This window comes from Nicotiana tomentosiformis, chromosome 11, assembly GCF_000390325.3.
Source record: "Nicotiana tomentosiformis chromosome 11, ASM39032v3, whole genome shotgun sequence".
NCBI classification, from domain to species: Eukaryota; Viridiplantae; Streptophyta; class Magnoliopsida; order Solanales; family Solanaceae; genus Nicotiana; species Nicotiana tomentosiformis.
The window spans coordinates 109,680,035-109,701,678 of NC_090822.1; the positions used below are offsets into that span (position 1 = coordinate 109,680,035).

General features: G+C 33.9%; 2 protein-coding genes across 2 annotated transcripts; both read left to right on the forward strand.

Moving 5' to 3' along the window:
* Nucleotides 1-282: 282 nt before the first annotated feature.
* LOC138902012 (secreted RxLR effector protein 78-like) lies at nucleotides 283-774 on the forward strand. The gene has a single exon (XM_070189816.1). It carries the CDS (start codon nucleotides 283-285, stop codon nucleotides 772-774), a length of 492 nt encoding a protein of 163 aa, XP_070045917.1.
* Nucleotides 775-7,007: 6,233 nt separating this feature from the next.
* On the forward strand, nucleotides 7,008-9,263 carry LOC104096094 (F-box/kelch-repeat protein At5g60570). Its single transcript, XM_009602401.4, has one exon. The coding sequence runs from the start codon at nucleotides 7,757-7,759 to the stop codon at nucleotides 8,957-8,959; it is 1,203 nt and encodes a 400-aa protein (XP_009600696.1). The 5' UTR covers nucleotides 7,008-7,756; the 3' UTR covers nucleotides 8,960-9,263.
* The last annotated feature ends 12,381 nt before the right edge of the window (nucleotides 9,264-21,644 follow it).

Here is a 21,644-nt window from a genome sequence, read left to right on the forward strand (position 1 = left end):
GGCGGATTAGAGTTGATGAAGTTGAGGGGGCTATGCATAAGACGAGCAAGAGCAAAGCGGCCAGGTCGGATGAAATCGCGGTGGAGTTTTGGAAGAGCGCGGGCAAAGCAGGCTTGAAGTGGATCACTAGGTTATTTAATGTCATTTTTAACAAAGAAGATGCCCGAAGAGTGGAGGTGGAGCACGATGGTTCCTGTATACAAGAAAAAAGGTGATATCCAAAATTGCAATAACTATCGAGGTATCAAGCTGCTTAGTCATACTATGAAAGTCTGGGAGAGAATGGTAGAGCTAAGGGTGAGAAGAAGTGTGTCTATTTTTGAGAACCAGTTCGGGTTTATGCCGGGGCATTCGACTACAGAAGCCATCCACCTTGTTAGGAGATTGATGGAGCAGTATAGGGAGAGAAAGAAGGACTTGCATATGGTGTTCATCGACTTAGAAAAGGCGTACGATAAAGTTTCGAGGAAGGTTATATGGAGATATTTGGAGGCTAGAGGTGTACCGGTTGCCTACGTTAGGTTGATTAAGGACATGTATGATGGAGTAAAGACTCGAGTGAGGACGGTGGGTGGGGACTCAGATCATTTTCCGGTTATGATGGGGTTGCATCAGGGGTCAGCACTCAACCCTTTTTTGCTTGCTCTGGTGATGGACGTACTGATGTGCCACATCCAAGGGGAGGTGCCGTGGTGCATGCTATTTGCAGATGATATTACATTGATTGATGAGACGCGAGACGGGGTGAACGCACAATTAGAGGTATGGAGGTAGACCCTAGAATCTAAAGGTTTCAAGTTGAGCAGGACCAAGACAGAATACTTGGAGTGTAAGTTCAGTGGAGAGACTCAAGGAGGGCAAGGTGAGGTGAGACTGGACTCGTAGGTCATCCCTAGGAGAGGGAGTTTTAAGTACCTTGGGTCTATTATTCAGAGGGATGGGGAGATTGATGAAGATGTCACCCATCGTATTGGGGCGGGATGGATGAAATAGAGACTCGCTTCAAGTATTTTGTGTAACAAGAAGGTGCCATCGAAACTTGAGGGTACGTTCTACAAAGTGATGGTCAGACCAACGATGTTGTATGGGTCTGAGTGTTGGCCAGTCAAGATCGCTCATGTCTAGAAGATGAAGATATAAGAGATGAGGATGTTGAGATGGATGTGCGAGCACACCAGATTAGATATGATCAGAAATGAGGTTATTCGCGACAAGGTGGGTGTGGCCCCTATTGAGTACAAGATACGGGAAGCGCGGCTTAGGTGGTTTGGTCATGTGAGGAGGATGAACACAGACGCCCTAGTGAGGAGGTGTGAGAGGTTGACATTGGAGGGCCTACGTAGAGGTAGAGATAAGATAAAGAAGAGGTGGGGAGAGGTGATTAGGCAAGACATGGCTCAGCTTCAGCTAACTGAAGACATGACCCTTGATAGGAAGGTATGAAGGTCGAGGATTAAGGTAGTAGAGTAGGTAGTCTAGAGTGTTCATAACAGTAGTATTGGCACGCAGTCTCGCTTTCTGTTGGTAGTAGGTTTTTATGACTAACTGTTATTTGCTTTCATTGTTGATCACCTTACTGTCTTGTTGTTTTTATTCTGCTTTTATATGGCTTTTTGTATTATCCCTTCTTGTCTATATTTTTATTAATGTAGTGCTTATGCTTTCCTGAGCCGAGGGTCTATTGAAAATAACCTCTCTATCCTCACAAGGTAGGGGTAAGGTCTGCGTACACATTACCCTCTCCATACCTCACGGTGTGGGATAATATTGGGTATGTTGTTGTTGTTGTTATAATATCCAATACGAAGAAAAAATAAAAGTAATATTTAATAGACTGCATAAAGAGTTGAAATTGAGAAAACAATACCCCCACGATAACATATTTTATTTTATATTTGAACTATTTTTTTATTCAAATAATATTATTTTAATCAATTTTTCGTGTAATATTAAAAAAGACCCAATTATTAAACAACAACGAAGAAAATATTTAAGAATATAAATGTGTAAGAAAGAGAAAAAAAAGATTGGTAAGAATCAATACCACTAATGATTCTACAAACATAAAGATCTAAGAGTGAAATGTTATATCAATCTTTTACTCTTTGAAAATAAAATTTATGGTGGATAAAATTATAGTTAATATTAAATATTCAAAACAAGAGATGAACTAATATTAAGATCTAAATCAACATAGAATAAAAAAAAATTTTATGTTAAAATCAAATAATTAAATCTTTTAATTAATTATTTAGCAAAAGAATCCAATTCAATTATTTCTTAATTCATCATATGAGTAAAATTCTTATTCAAGTTAAAATAAAATCTTAGGGTATATATATGTATTCCCTAAAAAGAGCGTTAGAACACAAAGTAAAAAGGTTAATATATTATTAAGAATCAAAATGCTATACAAGTGTCTGAGGAAGCACAATCAAAGCTAAATCCTAAACAAGAACAAGCTTTCAAAACTATATTATAAAGAGTCGACTCTGGTATAACGGAATTATTCTTTGTAGATGCCTCCGGCGGAATCGAAATAATATTTCAATGTCAAAAATTACTTGCAAATATCATATCAAGAGGCATGACATTGTTAGCAATAATAGCAAGTGGTGTACCAACAACGATTTTATTGTGAGGCCACCTACTTTAGATTTGATATACCTCTTCAAACAACTTAAATAAGCATCACAAATATATCAAAGCAGAGCAATTGTGCTAAATTTATAAGGAAAGCAAAAAACGATAATATGGGATGAAATACTTATGGATAAGTGTCAAACGATCGAAATAATTGCCCGAAGTTCTAGAGATATATTGGATATTAATGAATCGTTTGGTGAAAAATTAATGGTTTGGGAGGTGATTTCTGTCAAGTAGTACCAGTAGTTCCAAAATCGACAAAAGTCGAGACTTTAAATGTTAGCTTGCCAAAGTTATACTTCTGGCCTCAAACGAAAAAGATTCAACTAACAAGAAATATAAAGTAAGAACAAATCTAATATTCAGTGTCTTCTTGCTTCGTGTCGGAAACGAAGAAGAGCATCCAATAAAATATGATTTGGTTCTTCTTGAACACTTGATTATCAATCCCACTGGTAATAGTAGTGCATTTAATAAGAGAAATATTTCTATCATTAGATTTTGTGCAAATCGTATGATAGAATTAAAAAAAAATCTTAGCGAGCAGAAATGAATATGTTGATCAACTAAATAAAAAGTTGATTGCAAAATTTTATTATAAAAACAAAATATTTTTCAGTTTTTGACTCAGCAGAAAATGATACCAATAATTACTACAAAGAAGAATACTTAAATACTTTAATACCAAATGGTCTTCTACCATACATGTTTGTTGTCAAGTTTCTTATTTCTTACGTATGTTAGTGTCACAATATATATAATAGACTAACTTAAAATTGATCTTCCATTGTATATAAGTTAATTTTGAAGAAAAAATATGCATGTCATACTACAGAAAAACTTAGATATGCTGAATAGCTTATGTAATAGCATACATATGGTCTATAGAAGTTTTGACAATAACGTCATAGATACAAAAATTATGATGCTGGTTAATGTGCTTCTAAGTATATTCTTATCCCTCAATTCAACTTTCGTCTTCGAAACTAAGGAATATCCTTTTAAATTTGTGTGAAGATAATTTTTATTATGTATATGTTTTGCACTAATAAATAAAGCATAAGGGCAAACATCCTAAATATTGGACTATATTTACCGCAATATATTTCTCTTGCATGAACAACTATATGTTGCACTTTCAAGAGGGATATCAAGATCGACAACAAGAGTTCTGGTTAATACAAAGCAATCAACGCATTAGGAGGAAACATACACAAAAAAATATTGTCTACAAAGAAGTGTTCGTTAAGATATCATCACATTAAATACTTTTAAACTATAATATATAATTATCTAACTAACTTGACAAAATTGATCGTTTGTGTAAGTTTTGATGATGTCCTTTTATTTTAAATTCATGTATTATGCTAATGTAATAGTATTTTTCGGCCTTTAAATGATTGTTGTTCTATTATACATAAAATTTCTCTCATTAATTAAATTTTATTGTTCCTTCATATAAATAAATGTTTAAATCATCACGTGCCATTATTAACGTGCAACAGACGTTCATAGATACTAGTAATTTTTAAAGATAAAATTATGAATAAGTTTAAAAAATATTTATAAATTATATTACAATAAATATTTATATGCATAAAATATTTTTTAAAATTGTATAAATGTAATGTTGGGTTGTTTGGTTTCGTTTTGACTTTTTTTAGTTAAAACCAAACCCGAACCAAACCAATTATGATCGGATTTTTTTTTCCAACACTAAACCACAATCGGGATTTTTTTTCTCGGTTTGACTCAGATTATAGGGTTGATGCGATTTATCGATTTTCTTTGTACACCTCTATCCCACCCTACTGCCCCAAACAACTCAACCACCTCCCCCATCGCTGCAACTCACTCCCTCCAAACCCCTTCGATCCCCTCGTTTATGTCCTTGAATCGAGGGTCTATCGGAAACATCATCTTTATCCTCACTTGTGGGATTACATTAGATTTGTTGTTGTTGCAATGTTCGGGGCTCTTAGTTCATATCCCTAAACAACAAAACTGATAATTTGCACAATATAATGGAACCAAATTGGAAAAAAAGAATTAAAGCATATAGTATATGATTGCACACACATGCTGCTTCGTTTTCTGTTTTCTTTTTCCAGAATACTCGAAACTAAATAATTCAAACTATAAGAGAATGTGGCTACTAATACCACACATTATTTTAAAGTAAACAAACTGGACCTAGCTGTAAGACCGAATTTAGCCCATCTATGAAGGCTGAAGCTTATGACACATTCTTGATTGAATTGATTACTATAAGCTACTATAATTAATATACTGAATAAGCTATTTGCAAATATGTTTATAGGAAAAGCATCAAGTTTTTGTATAAATCAATGTTGACGAAAGTAAGTTGAGTTGCCAATTAGTCTAAACTTAACATAGAACTCAAACGATTAATAAGACTTCCTATTAATTAATAATTGTAACTAGTACGAGTATATATTTTTGGATGATTGTTTTAAGCTTCAAGCTTTTATTTGATCTCCCGTGTGTACTAAAATTACTATTCAAAAAATTAAAAAAAAATAAATACACAAAAAAGTTAAAGTGATTCAACATCTAATATATATATATATATTAAAAAACTTATTTATACAATATAATTTTCGGCGAAGGAGATTCGACTGAACCCCTTCCGTTCACCTAGCTCCGACCTTGCTCACATTAATCAAAACATATAAAAACTTTTCTGAGAGTAACTTGTCATATATTATTAATTCGTGAATGAAAATATGCAGTAAAAATTATCTGTTAAAAATAGATGTCAGAAATAGATAGGTAAGTTTGTTGCCTAATTCAGTAATTTTGGGTTTGAGAAAAAAAGATGCTCCTACTTATGTTTCTATCTTTAGTTTTGATACTTGATGTGACTTGAAAAAAGTAGTTCCCTTTCCTTGTAGGATTATCAACTAAAAGTGAACCGAAAATGCATAACTGAAATAGACATATGAGATAGAAATTGAACGGACTTTATTTGTTCATTTGCTTGACAATAACGCAATATCAAACAGCAGCATGTTATAACACCATTGTGGTTTCTTTTGCAAAACGTGTCAAAAACTGAAAGTCCAATATTCATTTAGGAAATTTACTATTTTTTAATTTTCACAATAATTGACCAATTTACTTTGAACATATCCATTAAGAAAATATAAAATTCTAGATAAAAATAGTTAGCGTGACTAAACTACCATTAATTAAATATTACAGCATAGTTAATGTGAGGAGTAAAAGACTTTTTAGGGATACGTATATAAAGGTAATTTTGGAAAAACAAATTGAATTTTTTCTTGATTAGATAAATGGACACTTATTTTGGACCAAAATAAAAAAGACAAATTGATCACTTATTGTGGACCGAATATAGTAGAAAAGACAGCTCGGTATACGAAGAATCCTCGCATTCATGCTGAGAAAGGGCCTAAGGAATAATGATGTAGACAGTTTATTGTAATAAATATTTACAAAAGTGACATTAAATTCATTTAATTAATTTGTAGTATATGCTTAAAATGCATATATCAAGTTAAATAACGATCAGGAGTGGTGTTTTCTTGTCCAATTTCATTTTGCTCCAGATAGCAGTTTATTTTCGTTATTGACATACCCATTTTTTCAATTTTGTTACTAATTTTCTTGTCTAAACTTTCCTGTTTTTGTTGTGATTAATGCAAACAGGGAGAAAATAAACTGGGAAAGAATCTATTTTCGTTTTTTTTTATCTATTCACATGAAAAAACATATTATTTCCGTTAGTTTTAATGGCTCGTCTAGATGTTCGCCCTTTGGACGAAAAGTATTTAATTTTTACAAATTTAGAGGATAATATACGCTCAAGATAATACATAGGGGCGAAAACATACTTATCCTCAAATTTAAGAAATTAACTTTAATTTTTTTCTTATAAGTTATAACTAAGAAATCTAAATTGATCAGGTGCACGAAGCACTCTTTTTACTCTCTTTGATGCTTAATCCAGTAATTTATACAAGCTTCAAATGGGTCGAAAATTCAAAAGAAGATGAAAAATTAATGAAATTTTGTAGTTTTGGGTTTAGAAAAAAGAAAAAGGATAAAAAAAATTCTAAAGAAAAAACAAACAACACACGGAAACAATATTTAATCAGCATACTGTTCTAAACTGACTCGAAACAATATCATTATGGAGAACAGTAAGATAACAGTACCAAAAAACAATTAAAACTTTAGAACAAGAATATAAAATAGAAAAAGGGTGAGTTTGCACAAAATCTCTTAAAACAGGGCGAAAACAAAATATCTTTAATGATAAGGGACCGTCATTATAAATAAATAAAGTTTTCTTCCATTACTTTTATCAGTTTCCTGTTCTTAAGAAAAAACCGCCCCCCCCACACACACACTCTCTCTCTAAATCTCTCTCATAGCGATTCCGGTGAGAATGTCGCCGTAATTACATTTCCGGCGGATATTCCGGCGGTATAATACCTGAGATTGGATCGAGAGTTTATTTCCTCCGGCAATGGAAGCATCACCACACCGGTTTTGCTCTCCGGCGACGCTGATTCCCCGCCGGCAGAAATAAGTGGCAGATTTTCCGGTGAGATCCTCTAAGGTTTCGGGACCCGGTTTGGATCCGAATCACTATCTTAATTCCATTTGTTTTGGTGTATTTTATTTTTTCTGCTTCACGAATATGCTTTGTAGTTAATGTTCTTTGGTTTGTGGGGAAATATTTTTGAAAATATTTGGAAAGTTTGAAGCTTTAATGGAAAAAACAGCTAAAAAATGAGTAAAGTTTGAATCTTTACTGGAAGTTTGGGTTTTTATTGATTATTGAATAGGTGGAATTTCAATAACTTTGATTAGAGGTGCTAGTTTTGAGATAAAAATAAGACTTTTTTGAGGGGCAATATTGTAATTGCTGCTTTGTTTGAATGGATAGTTAAGAAACAAGGTGGAGGTCTTTTCCAAGATGGGTTGTTTTTTTTTTGGGCTAAAGTGAGAAAATGATGTTTTGATGGAAAAGATTGGAATTTTTGACCTTTTCACATATACTTTTGTGAGTTTTGTGAAGTTTGATTGCTAGGGGAACTCTGGCTGGTGTATTGATAACATGGCTTCTGAAACCCACAAGTCAAAGAAAGTGTTCTGTTGTAACAATAAGGTTAATAAGTCTTCTCATGATTATTTGTTTGGGAAGGAAGATGAAGAGGAGAGGAGAATGAGGTTAGAAGAAGAAGTTGATGATGGTCATTGCAAGTTTGGATCAAGTGATTCACTTATTCCGGGCCTACATGATGATGTTGCTTTAACATGTCTCGCTTGGGCTTCTAGATCGGATTATGCATCGTTGTCGTGCCTGAATGGAAGGTTTAATTCACTAATCAAGAGTGGTTATTTATATGACTTGCGAAGGCGGTTAGGTGTTGTTGAACACTGGGTGTATATGGTTTGTGATCCTCGGGATTGGGAGGCTTTTGATCCTTTCAGAGAGAAATGGTTGAGATTGCCAAAAATTCCATGTGATGATTGTTTTAATTTTGCAGATAAGGAGTCATTAGCAGTTGGAAGTGAACTGCTGGTTTTTGGCCGCGAGTTGTTTGATTTTGCTATATGGAAATATAGTTTGGTTCAAAACAACTGGGCGAAATGTGAAGGAATGAAGCATCGTCGTTGTCTATTTGGATCAGGTAGTCTTGGTTCGATTGCTATTATTGCAGGGGGTAGTGACAAGAATGGAAATGTACTAAAATCTGCCGAGCTTTATGATTCCTTGACCGGTAGATGGGAAATACTGCCAAACATGCACTCTCCCCGTAGATCGTGCTCTGGCTTTTTCATGGATGGAAAATTCTATGTGATCGGTGGGATGACTAGCTCTACTGATTCTTTAACTTGTGGGGAAGAATTTGATATACAAACAAGGAAGTGGAGGAAAATTGAGGGCATGTATCCAAATGTCAATAGAGCTGCTCAGGCACCTCCTCTTGTTGCAGTTGTTAATAACCAACTATATGCAGTTGAATATCTAACCAACATGGTAAAAAAGTATGACAAGAAGAAAAACTCATGGGAAGTGTTGGGAAGACTTCCTGTGAGGGCTGATTCTTCAAATGGTTGGGGTCTTGCTTTCAAAGCACGTGGTGAAGAACTTCTGGTGGTGGGCGGTCACAGGGGCCCAGAAGGTGAATCTATCGTATTGAGTTCTTGGGCACCAAAATCAGGGTTTAAGGACGGCACCTTGGATTGGAAGGTCATCGGTCTGAAAGAGCATTCTGGGGTCTTTGTATACAATTGTGCTGTGATGGGTTGTTGAGAAGTTGAGTCAACCAAATGAAGAGAAGTCACTCTTTTCAACCGTTGTTTTTAGCTTAATTCCAACACATTGTTTGATTTATTAGCTTTTTTTTTTCATTATCCAATTTAACATATTTCTGGTGTTTGAGATAAGCAATTGTTCTAGCCAAACATCCTCAAACTGGATGGTTATCTCACTCACTCATTCTGCAGACTGCTTGCTTCCAAGTGTTCTTAGTTTTCACCTTGTTCATTGAGTTATATGGCTGATTCACTGATCTAAAGGATACTAAATAATGGATATTTTTCTTCTTATGTTTGAATTTTCTTTGCTGAGGCTTCATTAAATTAGCTATACGCATTATTTTTCTTTCTCCCACCCATGCTATCTGCAGTTTTCTGCAGTAACTGAGTTTTTCCTCTCTGGACAAAGGCATAGCAACCTCTGAAATGGAAAGAATTAATTCTGTGACCTACATTGATTATAAGCGATGGCTTGCCTCATTTAATTATGCTGTCTTTAATCCAACAAGCCATAATCCATGTTCTGTGATTTCGCTCTGCTTTGAGTGGAAGGAAACTTGTTATGTGTGCTTTACTGATGAATGCTTACATGAAAGATTCTACATGTCAAGTTCCAACACTGCATAGACGCAGATCAAGAAAAAGTAGCTGTACACTGTTGATATTTGTTAAATTCAGTTGTCTGAATTATGCACTTATCTTCACAATACAACTGATATTTGTTAAATTCAGTTGTCTGAATTATGCACTTGTCTTCACAGTACAGCTGATATTTTGTTAAATTCAGTCGTCTGAATAATGCACTTTTCCTCCACTAAATAATTTTTAAATGCTATTTCCTTTGGACCGGACACCAGTTATTAAAAAAGACCAAATATAGAACTGTTTTGCTCTATATGCCACCTAAATAAATTGAAGTGTTTGTTTTCTAATCAAATCATGAATGAGGTGGTGCACCAAATTTGGCATAAGAGTCTTGCTTCTTTTTTAATTATAGGACAAAGTGTTAATGAAGTGGGACACACAATTCATAATAGACCAAGACCATTCCATGTGAAATGAAAATGATGTGGATGGATAGATTAGATATACCTTATAGAAATAATAGCATATAAAAAGAAAGTCTAATTCTAATGTCAATTAGTTCAGCAAATATCTTTTGGAAAATTGTTTACTTAAGCAATCAAAATGTTAAAGAGGAATGTGATTGAAGTTTTTTTTATCAAGCCAGTCATCTACATGGCTGATTTATAAATCTTTATCGCATATAATAGTGGTGTTCGAGTAAGCTTATGTGCACCTATACTATTTCGTCAGTCAAGTATCGGCTCTCTTGTGCGTAGGCAGAATTTTTTATCTTTCTATATGTATATTTAGTAAAATTCTGGATCAACTTGGGAAAGGGTGTGTCCGCCCCTGCCTATCAGTATATGTATAGGTAACTATGTCGAATAAACTTACATTTTTATATATGTTAAAATCTTCAAAATTCCAAGAAAAGAGATGGAAGAAAAACCTGGAATATTAGTGGCAGGCTCTGGTTTACTGCACATGTATACAGTTAGTAAAAGGGAAATATTTTAAATCAAGAGTGGTCTGTGCACAAGCATCTGACTTTAGTTATGTGAAAGGTATGGTATTTGCAGAAAACTGTGGGACTCATGTGGGTACTGATTTTCTTTTAGTTTTTCCAGCTCCTAACATTTACCAGAAAAAGCAAATGCCTTATTTGGCAAAACTTTGGCCATTTTGCCCATTTTGACATGTCATATTTTGCCTATTTTGGGGGAAAAAAGGAAAGCAAATCCCCCTGCTTTTTGGGGTTGTGTGGTGGGTGCAAGTTGGCTTTTCTGCTGGATCTGTTGCTTTGTTTTTTACATTTTTATTTCTTTAATCTGTACATATAAGTAGTACAATCTTGGACACTGCTTCTAATTTATTAGTTTAATGGCAGCACTATTGCTTTTTTCTGCTTTGCACGTTATGCTAAAGCGCTAATTCTAAAATTCTAAAATGATTCAATCACATTACTAATTCTTGTACGAAAAGTCGTAGACTTGGACCAATGTTAAAATTGTTTCTATCTGACTTATAAATCATGAGTTCGAAACGTGAAATCAGTCATTGATGTTTGCATAAGGGTAGATTGCCTAGATGACACCCCTTGGAGTGCGATACTTTCCTGAACAGGGTTCAGGGAAATGTTTCGTTCACCGTGCTGCCCTTGGATCATGGTATCACACCAGTTGCAATATTATTTTTAATAAACATTTCAAAAATTATTTTAATTAAACAATTCACAGATTCAAGAATTAAAATTCATTACACTACTTATCCTTGAGCCTTCTATAAAGTAATCATGTCTATGGATTAAAATTATGTCTTATCTTTCCATTAGTTGTTAATGATAAAAATTCTTGTTATTTTGCACTTCAAATATAAATACAGCCTTTTTTTATTTGTATCACGTCCTTTAAACGAGTATTTGTATTGAAGATACTACACAGAGGGAGAATAGAGAGATAAACAAGTATCAGTATTGCATTATTTTTCTATTTTCCGCCTTAACGAAGACAAGTTTTATGGTGTTGTAGAGGATATGGTTGTTGGGATATATACTACGGCCGGTAAAGGGCCAAATATACCCCTCTATTTTCGAAAATAGTCTAAGAATACCCCTCGTTATACTATTGGGTTATCTATACCCCTGCAGTCATACTTTGGATTCAAATATACCCTTCATTTAAACGGAGGGACACATGTCATCGTCCTGTTGGTCAATTCTAAATATCTCCTAATTAATTAAAAAGACTCATTATCCATACCCGAAAAATAATTTTTTTTTTGTAAAAACTGAAAAAAACTAAAAAAATATTTTTACTAAAAACTGAAAAAACGAAAATATTTTTTTTTCCAGTTTTTACAAAAAAACTGCTTTAGAAAAAACTGAAAAATATTTTCTAAAACAATGTTTTTGAAAAAACTGAAAAAATAAAAACTGAAAATCAATTTTCTAAAGCAATTGTTTTTGTAAAAACTGATTTTTTTTTTTACTAAAAACTGAAAAAAACGAATTTTTTTTTCCTGTTTTTACAAAAAAAATGCTTTAAAAAATCTGAAAAATATTTTCTAAAACAATATTTTTGTAAAAACTGAAAAAAAAACTAAAAAACAAATTTCTAAAGCAGTGTTTTTGTAAAAACTGAAAAAACAATTTTTTTCCAGTTTTTAGTTAAAAATATTTTAGTTTTTTTCAGTTTTTAATTGCTTTAGAAAATTGCTTTTCAGTTATTACAAAAATATTATTTTAGAAAATATTTTTCAGTTTTTTTAAAGCAATTTTTTGTAAAAACTGGAAAACAAAATATTTTCATTTTTTTTTCAGTTTTTAGTAAAAATATTTTTTTAGTTTTTTCCAGTTTTTACAAAAAAATATATATTTTTCGGGTATGGATAATGAGTCTTTTTAATTAATTAGGAGATATTTAGAATTGACCAACAGGACGGTGACATATGTCCCTCCGTTTAAATGAGGGGTATATTTGAACCCAAAATATGACTGCAGGGGTATAAATAACCCAATAGTATAACGAGGGGTATTCTTAGATCATTTTTAAAAGTAGAGGGGTATATTTGACCCTTTGCCGTATATACTATTAACCATGGATTTGGTTTGGATATAGTATTTATTATGGAATAATTATTTGTTTAATTTTAATAAAGTTTTAAATAGATCATATGTTCGTTTGTGTCCTTTACTTATATAGTAGATGATTTAGTATATAGAGTTTACCTTATATACGAAAGATTAAATCACCGGTTCTTATAAGTATAAAGATCATGTTCACAATCTAATGATGAAATTGGACAAACCACCAGGAATGATTGTAGCACCAGATTAAATATAATTTATCTTGATTATGAGAATGGTTTAATTCCGACTTCTTGTGCTAGTACATTTTGTATGTATTGAACAGACCAAGTAGAGATAAGTATTTTATACTGACTTAATAAAATAAACTCTCTAGCCATTAAATGTACTTATACTCTTAATCTTGATATAATTATTATTAGCTATGTATATTATTATTGTTTTGATTTATTAAAAGGCGAGATCCTTTCGTGGGTCAATATGCCTGGTAAATTGAATAATAATAATGTACATTTGCGAAATATGTAGTTGATGGAATCCATGTCTCGATCTAAAGATTGATGATACACCTTTATGAAAACTTATAAGTTTTCATGTGTAAACCCTGCAGGTGGATTTTGTTATCACTCTGTATTCAAAACCAGTAAATCAATAAACGTTAGTTTAAGGAAAAAACAAAGCAGAAAAAATTCTGAGCCCACAAGTTTCTTATGTTTCCTTAAGAAATTTAATCCCCTCATAATGCCCAAGGTTGCGGATTAATTCCTCTCAGGATAGAACGGAATAACTATTCTGTGATAGCGGCACTTCAAATCACAGAATTTCGGCGAACTCAAATGGCGGAGCAAATCACATAAAATGCTTATGTTTTATTTTTGAAAAACCAATGCAGTATGCAAAAAATTGAGGGGAGAGATTTCAGATTTTTTAGTGGTGGAAAGTGAGGCTAAGCCTCTCTATTTATAGACAATGAAATGGTGAGATGAAGAGGTGCAATCCAAGAGGTGCCTCTTCCATTTCTCATTCACACCCCAATGAAAGGGTGAGATGAAGAGGTGCAATCCAAGAGGCACCTCTTCCATTTCCCATTCACATCCAAGAGATGCCTCTTCCATTTTCCATTCACACCCCTTAAAAACGCAACATCCCCATGAATGGGAAATGGACATATGTGAAAAAACATGCATGAAAATTCTGTGTGATTCGCAATTAAGGATTAATCGCATCTGGATAAGTAGGTTTCCCTTTGAACTTTCCGTAGTGAGCTTTTGTCGGATATACTCGGTCAATCGGTATATTTGATATCTTTGAACCGTCAAACTTTGGTGTATACCTAGACAACCATAAGTCACACAATCAACCCTTAACCGTCTTTGGTTCTCATTGTTGTGTTCGTTTCAGCCATGAACACCACCTGGTTCATAAGTATGTAGAGAACTGACCTTACAGAATTCTCCTTGAAGCAGCTTACACTTCACACTTACATAGATGATTCCTAAGCATGTTATCCCGTAGATACACTATTTAATATACCCCGTATCAAATTTAGAAACCATTAAAAAACCTTAACGCTTTATCCTTGGTACTGAATATTGTCTCATCACGAGAATGGACCAAAAAGAAATTTTATTTGACAATGTTGAACCGTCATTAATGACTTTGTTTGATCTCCTTGAACCTAGATCTTGGGATCTCCAGTCTTCTAGGTAGAGTTACCGCCATAGTGACTTGTCCTCGGCCATAGTCTCATTCCCTTTGATGACTTCTCAACTGCCTCTCTAGGTAGGCCTTTTGTAAGCAGATCCGATACATTATCTTTTGACTTTACATAGTCAATTATGATAATTACACTAGAGAGTAGTTGTCTAACAGTATTATGCCTTTGTCGAATGTGACGAGAGTTTCCGTTATACATAACGCTCCCAGCCCTTCCTATTGCTGCTTGACTATCACAATGTATGCATACAGGTGCCACGGGTTTGGGCCAAAATGAAATGTCTTCTAAGAAATTCCGGAGCCATTCAGCTTCTTCACCGGCCTTGTCTAAAGCTATAAACTCATACTCCATTGTAGAGCGGGCGATGCATGTCTGTTTGGACGACTTCCAAGACACTGCTCCTCCATCAATGGTAAAAATGTATCCACTTGTGGATTTTGATTCCGTTGATCCAATTTGCATCACTATATCCCTCAACAACTGCAAGATAATTATTGTAATGCAATGCATAGTCTTGGGTATATTTCAAATATCCCAAAACTCATTCCATTGCTATCCAATGAGCTTGGTTGAGATTACTTGTGTATCGACTAAGCTTACTTATCGCACAAGCTATATCAGGTCGTGTACAATTCATAATGTACATCAAACTTCCCAATACTCGAGCATATTCCAATTGAGACTTGCTTTGACCTTTATTCTTTACAAGAGTATGGTTTAAATCAATTGGCGTTTTTGCTTCTTTAAAGTCCAAATATTTGAACTTTTCAAGTACAATTTTAATATAATGAGATTGAGACAAAGCTAGACCTTGAGGAGTTTGAAGGATCTTAATTCCCAAAATTAAATCGGCAATTCCTAAGTCTTTCATATCAAACTTACTAGTAAGCATGCGCTTAGTAGCATTTATGTTAGTAATGTCGTTACTCATTATCAACATATCATCCACATATAAACAAACAATGACTATTTGATTTGGAGTATTCTTAATGTAAACACATTTGTCACACTCATTGATCTTGAAACTATTTGACAACATTGTTTGGTCAAATTTCGTATGCCATTGTTTTGGTACTTGTTTTAGTCCGTAAAGTGACTTAACAAGTCGACACCCCTTCTTTTCTTTTTCGGAAACTACAAACCCTTCAGGTTGTTCCATATAGATTTCTTCCTCTAAATCTCTATTTAAGAAGGCTGTCTTTACATCCATCTGATGGATTTGAAGGCCATACACAACGACTAATGCTATTAACACCCGGATAGATATAATCCTTGTTACCGATGAGTATGTGTCAAAGTAATCAAGACCTTCTCATTGTCTAAACCCTTTAACAACTAATCTTTCCTTATATTTGTCAATAGTACCATCAGCTTTCATTTTCCTTTTGAAAATCCATTTAGAACCCAAAGGTTTATTTCCCGGAGGAAGATCAACCAATTCCCAAGTATGATTACTTAATATGGATTCTGTCTCACTATTGACTGCCTCTTTCCAATATTGTACTTCCGAGGAAGACATTGCTTCTTTGAACGTTTGAGGCTCATTTTCCAACAAAAAATGTCATAAAGTCTGGTCCAAAGGAAGTAGTTGTCCTTTGACGTTTACTACGTCTTGGATTTTCCTCATTAAACGTACTTTCCTTTTCTTCTTCTCGAGGTCGCTTAGATTTTTTACTAGACGACTCACATTCATTTTTATACGGATAAATATTCTCAAAGAATTCAGCATTATCGGATTCGATTACCGTATTAATATGAATATTGGGATTTTCTGATTTATGAACCAGAAAACAATATGCTTTACTATTTCTTGCATATCCTATGAAAACGTAATCAACCGTTTTCGATCCAATCTTCACCCTTTTGGGTTTAGGAATTTTCACTTTAGCCATACACCCGCACACTTTAAAATATTTTAAGTTGGGTTTCCTACCTTTCCATTTTTCATATGGAATAAATTGTATTTTGTTATGGGGAACTCGGTTGAGTATTTGATTTGCTGTAAGAATAGCTTCCCCCCACAAGTTCTGGGGTAAATCCAAACTTATCAATAAGGCATTCATCATCTCCTTTAACATTCTATTCTTTCTTTCCGTAATTTCATTAGATTGCGGTGAGAAATGGGCAGTTGTTTGATGAATAATGCCATATTCCAAACATATTTCTTTAAAAGGAGATTCATATTTACCACCCCTATCACTTCTTATCATTTTGATCTTTTTATTTAGTTGCGTTGCAACTTCATTTTTGTATTGCTTGAATGCCTCAATTGCTTCATCTTTATTATTAAGTAAGTAAATATAGCAATATCTAGTACTGTCGTCAATGAAAATTATAAAATACTTTTTCCCACCGCGAGATGGTATTGACTTCATGTCGCAAATATCTGTGTGAATTAAGTTTAAAGGATTTGAATTCATTTTAACTGACTTATAAGGATGTTTAACATACTTTGATTCCACACATATTTGACATTTCGAGTTATTGCATTCAAACTTAGGCAATACTTCCAAATTAATCATTTTTCGCAAAGTTTTAAAGTTGACGTGGTCTAAACGTTCATGACATAAATTATTTGACTCAAGCAAGTAAGAAGAAGCTGAAATTTTATTCATATCAATGGCAATTACATTGAGTTTGAAAAGGCCCTCCGTAAGGTAGCCTTTTCCTACATACATTTCATTCTTACTAACTACAACCTTGCCGGAAATAAAAATACACTTAAAGCCATTCTTGACTAGAAGTGATATCGAGACTAAATTCTTCCGCATTTCAGGAACATGAAGGACATCATTTAGAGTCACAATCTTGCCAGAAGTCATCTTCATAAGTTATCTTGCCCGTTCCTTCAATTTTTGCAGTAGCGGAATTTGCCATAAAAACTGTCTCATTGGGTCCAGCGAGAGCATAAGAAGTAAACAACTCCTTGTTAGCACAAACATGATGAGTTGCCCCCGAATCAATCCACCATTCTCTAGGATTTCCGACTAGGTTGCACTCCGAAAGCATGGCACATAAATCATCTATTTCATCATTCTTCTCAATCATGTTTGCTTGACTTTTCTTCTTGTCCTTCTTTGGTGCACGACATTTAATAGTCTTGTGTCCAACCTTTCCACAGTTGTGGAAATTACCTTTGAACTTCTTTTCGCTTGGGTAATTCTTTGGTCCAGATGACTTCTTTCTCTTTTTGCTCGTTGAAGCTTCCTCAACAATATTTGCACCCATAATTGTTGAATTTCCACGAGACTTCTTCTCAGCAGCCTTGTTGTCCTCTTCAATCCGTAGATGAACAATAAGGTCTTCAAGCGTCATCTCCTTGCGCTTATGTTTCAAGTAATTCTTAAAGTCCTTCCATAGTGGAGGCAGGTTTTCAATAAATGCCGTAACTTGAAACGCTTCATTTATGACCATACCTTTAATCATAAATTTATAATTAGTAAAATAATCAATATCTTGAATAAAAATATTAACTCGATTTATACCTTCAGCAAGGAGGTCATGAACAATAACTTGCAATTCTTGGACTTGCGTTATGACATATTTACCGTCAACCATTTTGAAATCCAGAAATTTGGCGGCCACAAACTTCTTTAGTCCAACATCTTCAGTCTTATACTTCTTTTCAAGTGCATTCTACAATTCTCTTGATGTTTTCATGACGCTATAAACATTGTACAAGCCGTCTTCCAAGCAACTTAAAATATAGTTTTTGCATAAGAAGTCAGAATGCTTCCATGCCTCAGTGACCACAAATCGCTCATTTTCAGGAATTTCTTCTCCTAGATCTGGAACGTCTTCGGTGATAAAGCGTTGTAAAATGAGTATGGTCAGGTAGAAGAACATTTTCTGCTGCCAACGCTTAAAGTCCACATCGAAAAACTTTCCGATTTTTTCTGCCGGTGCCATTGCCGGTGCAGGAGTTGTGCGACTTGAAGACGCAGTTGCCATTGCAGCAGTAGTCCCAACAGAACCATTCTGTTGTTCCGCACTTGTTGTCATTTTTCTGTAAAAAAAATTGACAAACAAAATTAGTATCTCGGTGAAGTTTTTATATCTTCAAACAGAATACAAGCAACCGAGCTTTTATATCTCGGAATGAGTAGAAAGTCACAAAGACATTAATCTCAAACTGGAGTAAAAAACCCGAAGATTTTAATCTCCAAAATGGGAGTAGAAAATCAATAAGATTTTAGTCTCCCAAAACAGAATATAAGATGAATATAGAAATAAATATTAAATTCCTTAAGCTTGTTATCACTTTGTATTCAAAACCAGTAAATCAATAAATGTTAGTTTAAGGAAAAAATAAAGCAGAAAAAATTCCGAGCCCACAAGTTTCTTGTGTTTCCTTAAAAAATTTAATCCCCTCACAATTATCAAGGTTGCGGATTAATTCCTCCCAGGATAGAACGGAATAACTATTTTGTGATAGCGGCACTTCAAATCACAGAATTTTGGCGAACTCAAATGGCGGAGCAAATCACACAAAATGCTTACGTTTTATTTTTGAAAAACCAATGCAGTATGCAGAAAATTGAGGGGAGAGATTTCAGATTTTTCAGTGGTGGAAAAAGAGGCTAAGCCTCTCTATTTATAGACAATAAAATGGTGAGATGAAGAGGTGCAATCCAAGAGGTGCCTCTTCCATTTCCCATTCATACCCCAATGAAAGGGTGAGATGAAGAGGTGCAATCCAAGAGGCGCCTCTTCCATTTCCCATTCACACCCAAGAGGTGCCTCTTCCATTTCCCATTCACACCCCTTAAAAACGCAACAAATTTTTTATCCGTCACATGAAATAAGTTAAGCGAAAGTCTAAAGAAAATAATCAATAAATTAAATTTTCAGTAATTTAATTTATTTGATTAGTATCTGAATCTTAACATGGGGAGAAAAATAAGGTTTAATGGAAGAATTTCGAAATTGAACTGAGTAGTGCAATTACGAATTTTTAGTGGAATAGTTCATAATTTATTATGGTAGTATTAATTCGGATATTTTGAATTAATTCCATAATAGGAAGCCTCGTTAATTAAATATTGTGGTCCCTGCTGTGCCCGAATAATTAGGAATTAAATGAAATTATATTTCTTGGTGGAAAAGGAAGACCCAACAGGTTTAGGAAAATATTTTAAACCCTAAAACATGTGGCTATATAAAGAGGTCTTATTCCATAAGGAGAAAAAGGTTTTTACTACACGGTTTTCCTAGGAGAAATTCGCCCATACGAATTTTGCTAATTTCGGGCATTATTCGGGTCACACAGCAGAAGACTGTGGAATTGGAGTGGAACTGGAGGACGGACTCGTGGACGATTTCGCTCTTACTTGAAAGCTTTTTTCGCGATCACGGTCACACTTCAAAAGATAAGTATCGATTTTATGTTTGATTAAAATCTACGATTATGTGTTGTCTATATTACATGCAAGTGATCCTGACTATTTGCTTCCGCTGTTTATACCTGTTTTCCATCAATTGGTATCAGAGCCTACTTGCATCTGTATAGATATCATGAAATACGTTTGAATATATGTGCGGTTATATTCATGTATGTGTTTTTTATCTATCCTTTAACGTAGGAAATGAATTAAATCAACATTAATCTGTGGTTTTAAAAGAAAACCAGTAGTTGAGAACTCTGGAATCTGGACGATGTCTCTCACAAAGTTGTTTATGGCTTAATATGAACACTGTTTTGGAGGCGGCTGTGAAATTGTCCGGAAAACAGATTTTAGTTGCCTCTTTAAATATTTAGTGACGGCGACGGCGACGGCAACAGTAAGGCGATAATATTTTGCAAGTATTAAAAGTGACTTGTGTTTTGGTTCACGTGATGTAGTGGCCAGTAAAAGGATTATTAGGTTGCTTTGTTTTAAATTGGTTTAAAAGTAATTAAAGGAAGATGGATAACTCTCCAATCAACGTGAGTTTTAGAGTTACTTGCGGTGAATCTTCTTTAATTTGGTAAGAAGTATCTTCCCTTTTAATTCAAAAACACCTGTTTGCATATTCTATTATGTGAACAGTTCTATGCGAAATTATTTATGAATCCCATATCTGCATATAAGTTTTAGACTTGTGGGATAGATAAAGTTTGTTGCTTTAGGACTATTTATTGATGGGCTGATTGCATGTTTTGGCTATGTTATAGATAAAGTGTAATCTAAGTAAAGTTCCTTTACTTCTAGGACTCGTGCTTCTTCTAATTGGCGTCTTAAGTTATCAGATATCAAAAAATATAGTTTGTTCTTACTGTAATCGATAATTACATGTACGCCACTAAAGGGTTATAATTATATGGGCATTTTTTCCCCTCATATGTATGTAATGGTATAAATTAAGAATTGTGTGATTAATTAATGGTTACCATTAAAATGGTTTATTTATTTGAAATTACTGAAAATCCTTAATACTTTACACATGTGAGATGATATTGTATATGGATTAAGAATTTATGATTGATAAATAGTGATAACCAAAGTGGTTTATTTATTTAAAATCATTGAAAATTCTTAATGGCTTTATATATGTACAATTATATCAACACATGGATTGAGAGTTATAATTAATAAATAGAATTCACAAAAGTGGTCTATTTATTTGAATCATGAATAAATGTACTCAATGTACCATGTGAAAATTTGTCCTTGATAAGTTTACGCTAGTAGTAGAGTTTTCATCTACACCAAAGAAGTTTACCTCTTGATACTAGTAACGTTAAACTAATTAATGAGAAAAGGTATTGAGGTTTTCACCAAATATGATGATAAGATATATCTTGGATTCTCATGTGTATAAAACGGGAGGAAAATTTGATGTAAGAAGAATTTTTGTGTATCTTACCCAAAGAAAGGACATAATCAATGTCATGTGCTCATGGAATAATTATAAGAATAATAGAAAGCATGATCATATTTATTTTAATCTGTCACGACCCAATTTCACCTATAGGTCGTGATGGCGCCTAACACTACAACTAGGCAAGCCAACCAGTAATTTAAAATAACCAAGAAAATAAGCAACTCTTAGTTCAACCAATGTGTGTGCCAAGACCTGATGTCACAAGTGTATGAGCATTCTAGTAAATTATACAAAACCTCAAATATTATCTGAAATAAAAATAGACAGAATGTAAATATAAGAAGGGACATTGGTAGCTGCAGAACGGCTCAGAAATACAGCTCATCACTATGCCTCTGGATAACGTGGGTGTAAGGCGATAGGTCCCCCACTAGTACTTGCCTCACGTCCTGCACAAAAAGTGCAGCAAGTGTAGTATGAGTACGTAAATAACGTATACCTAGTAAG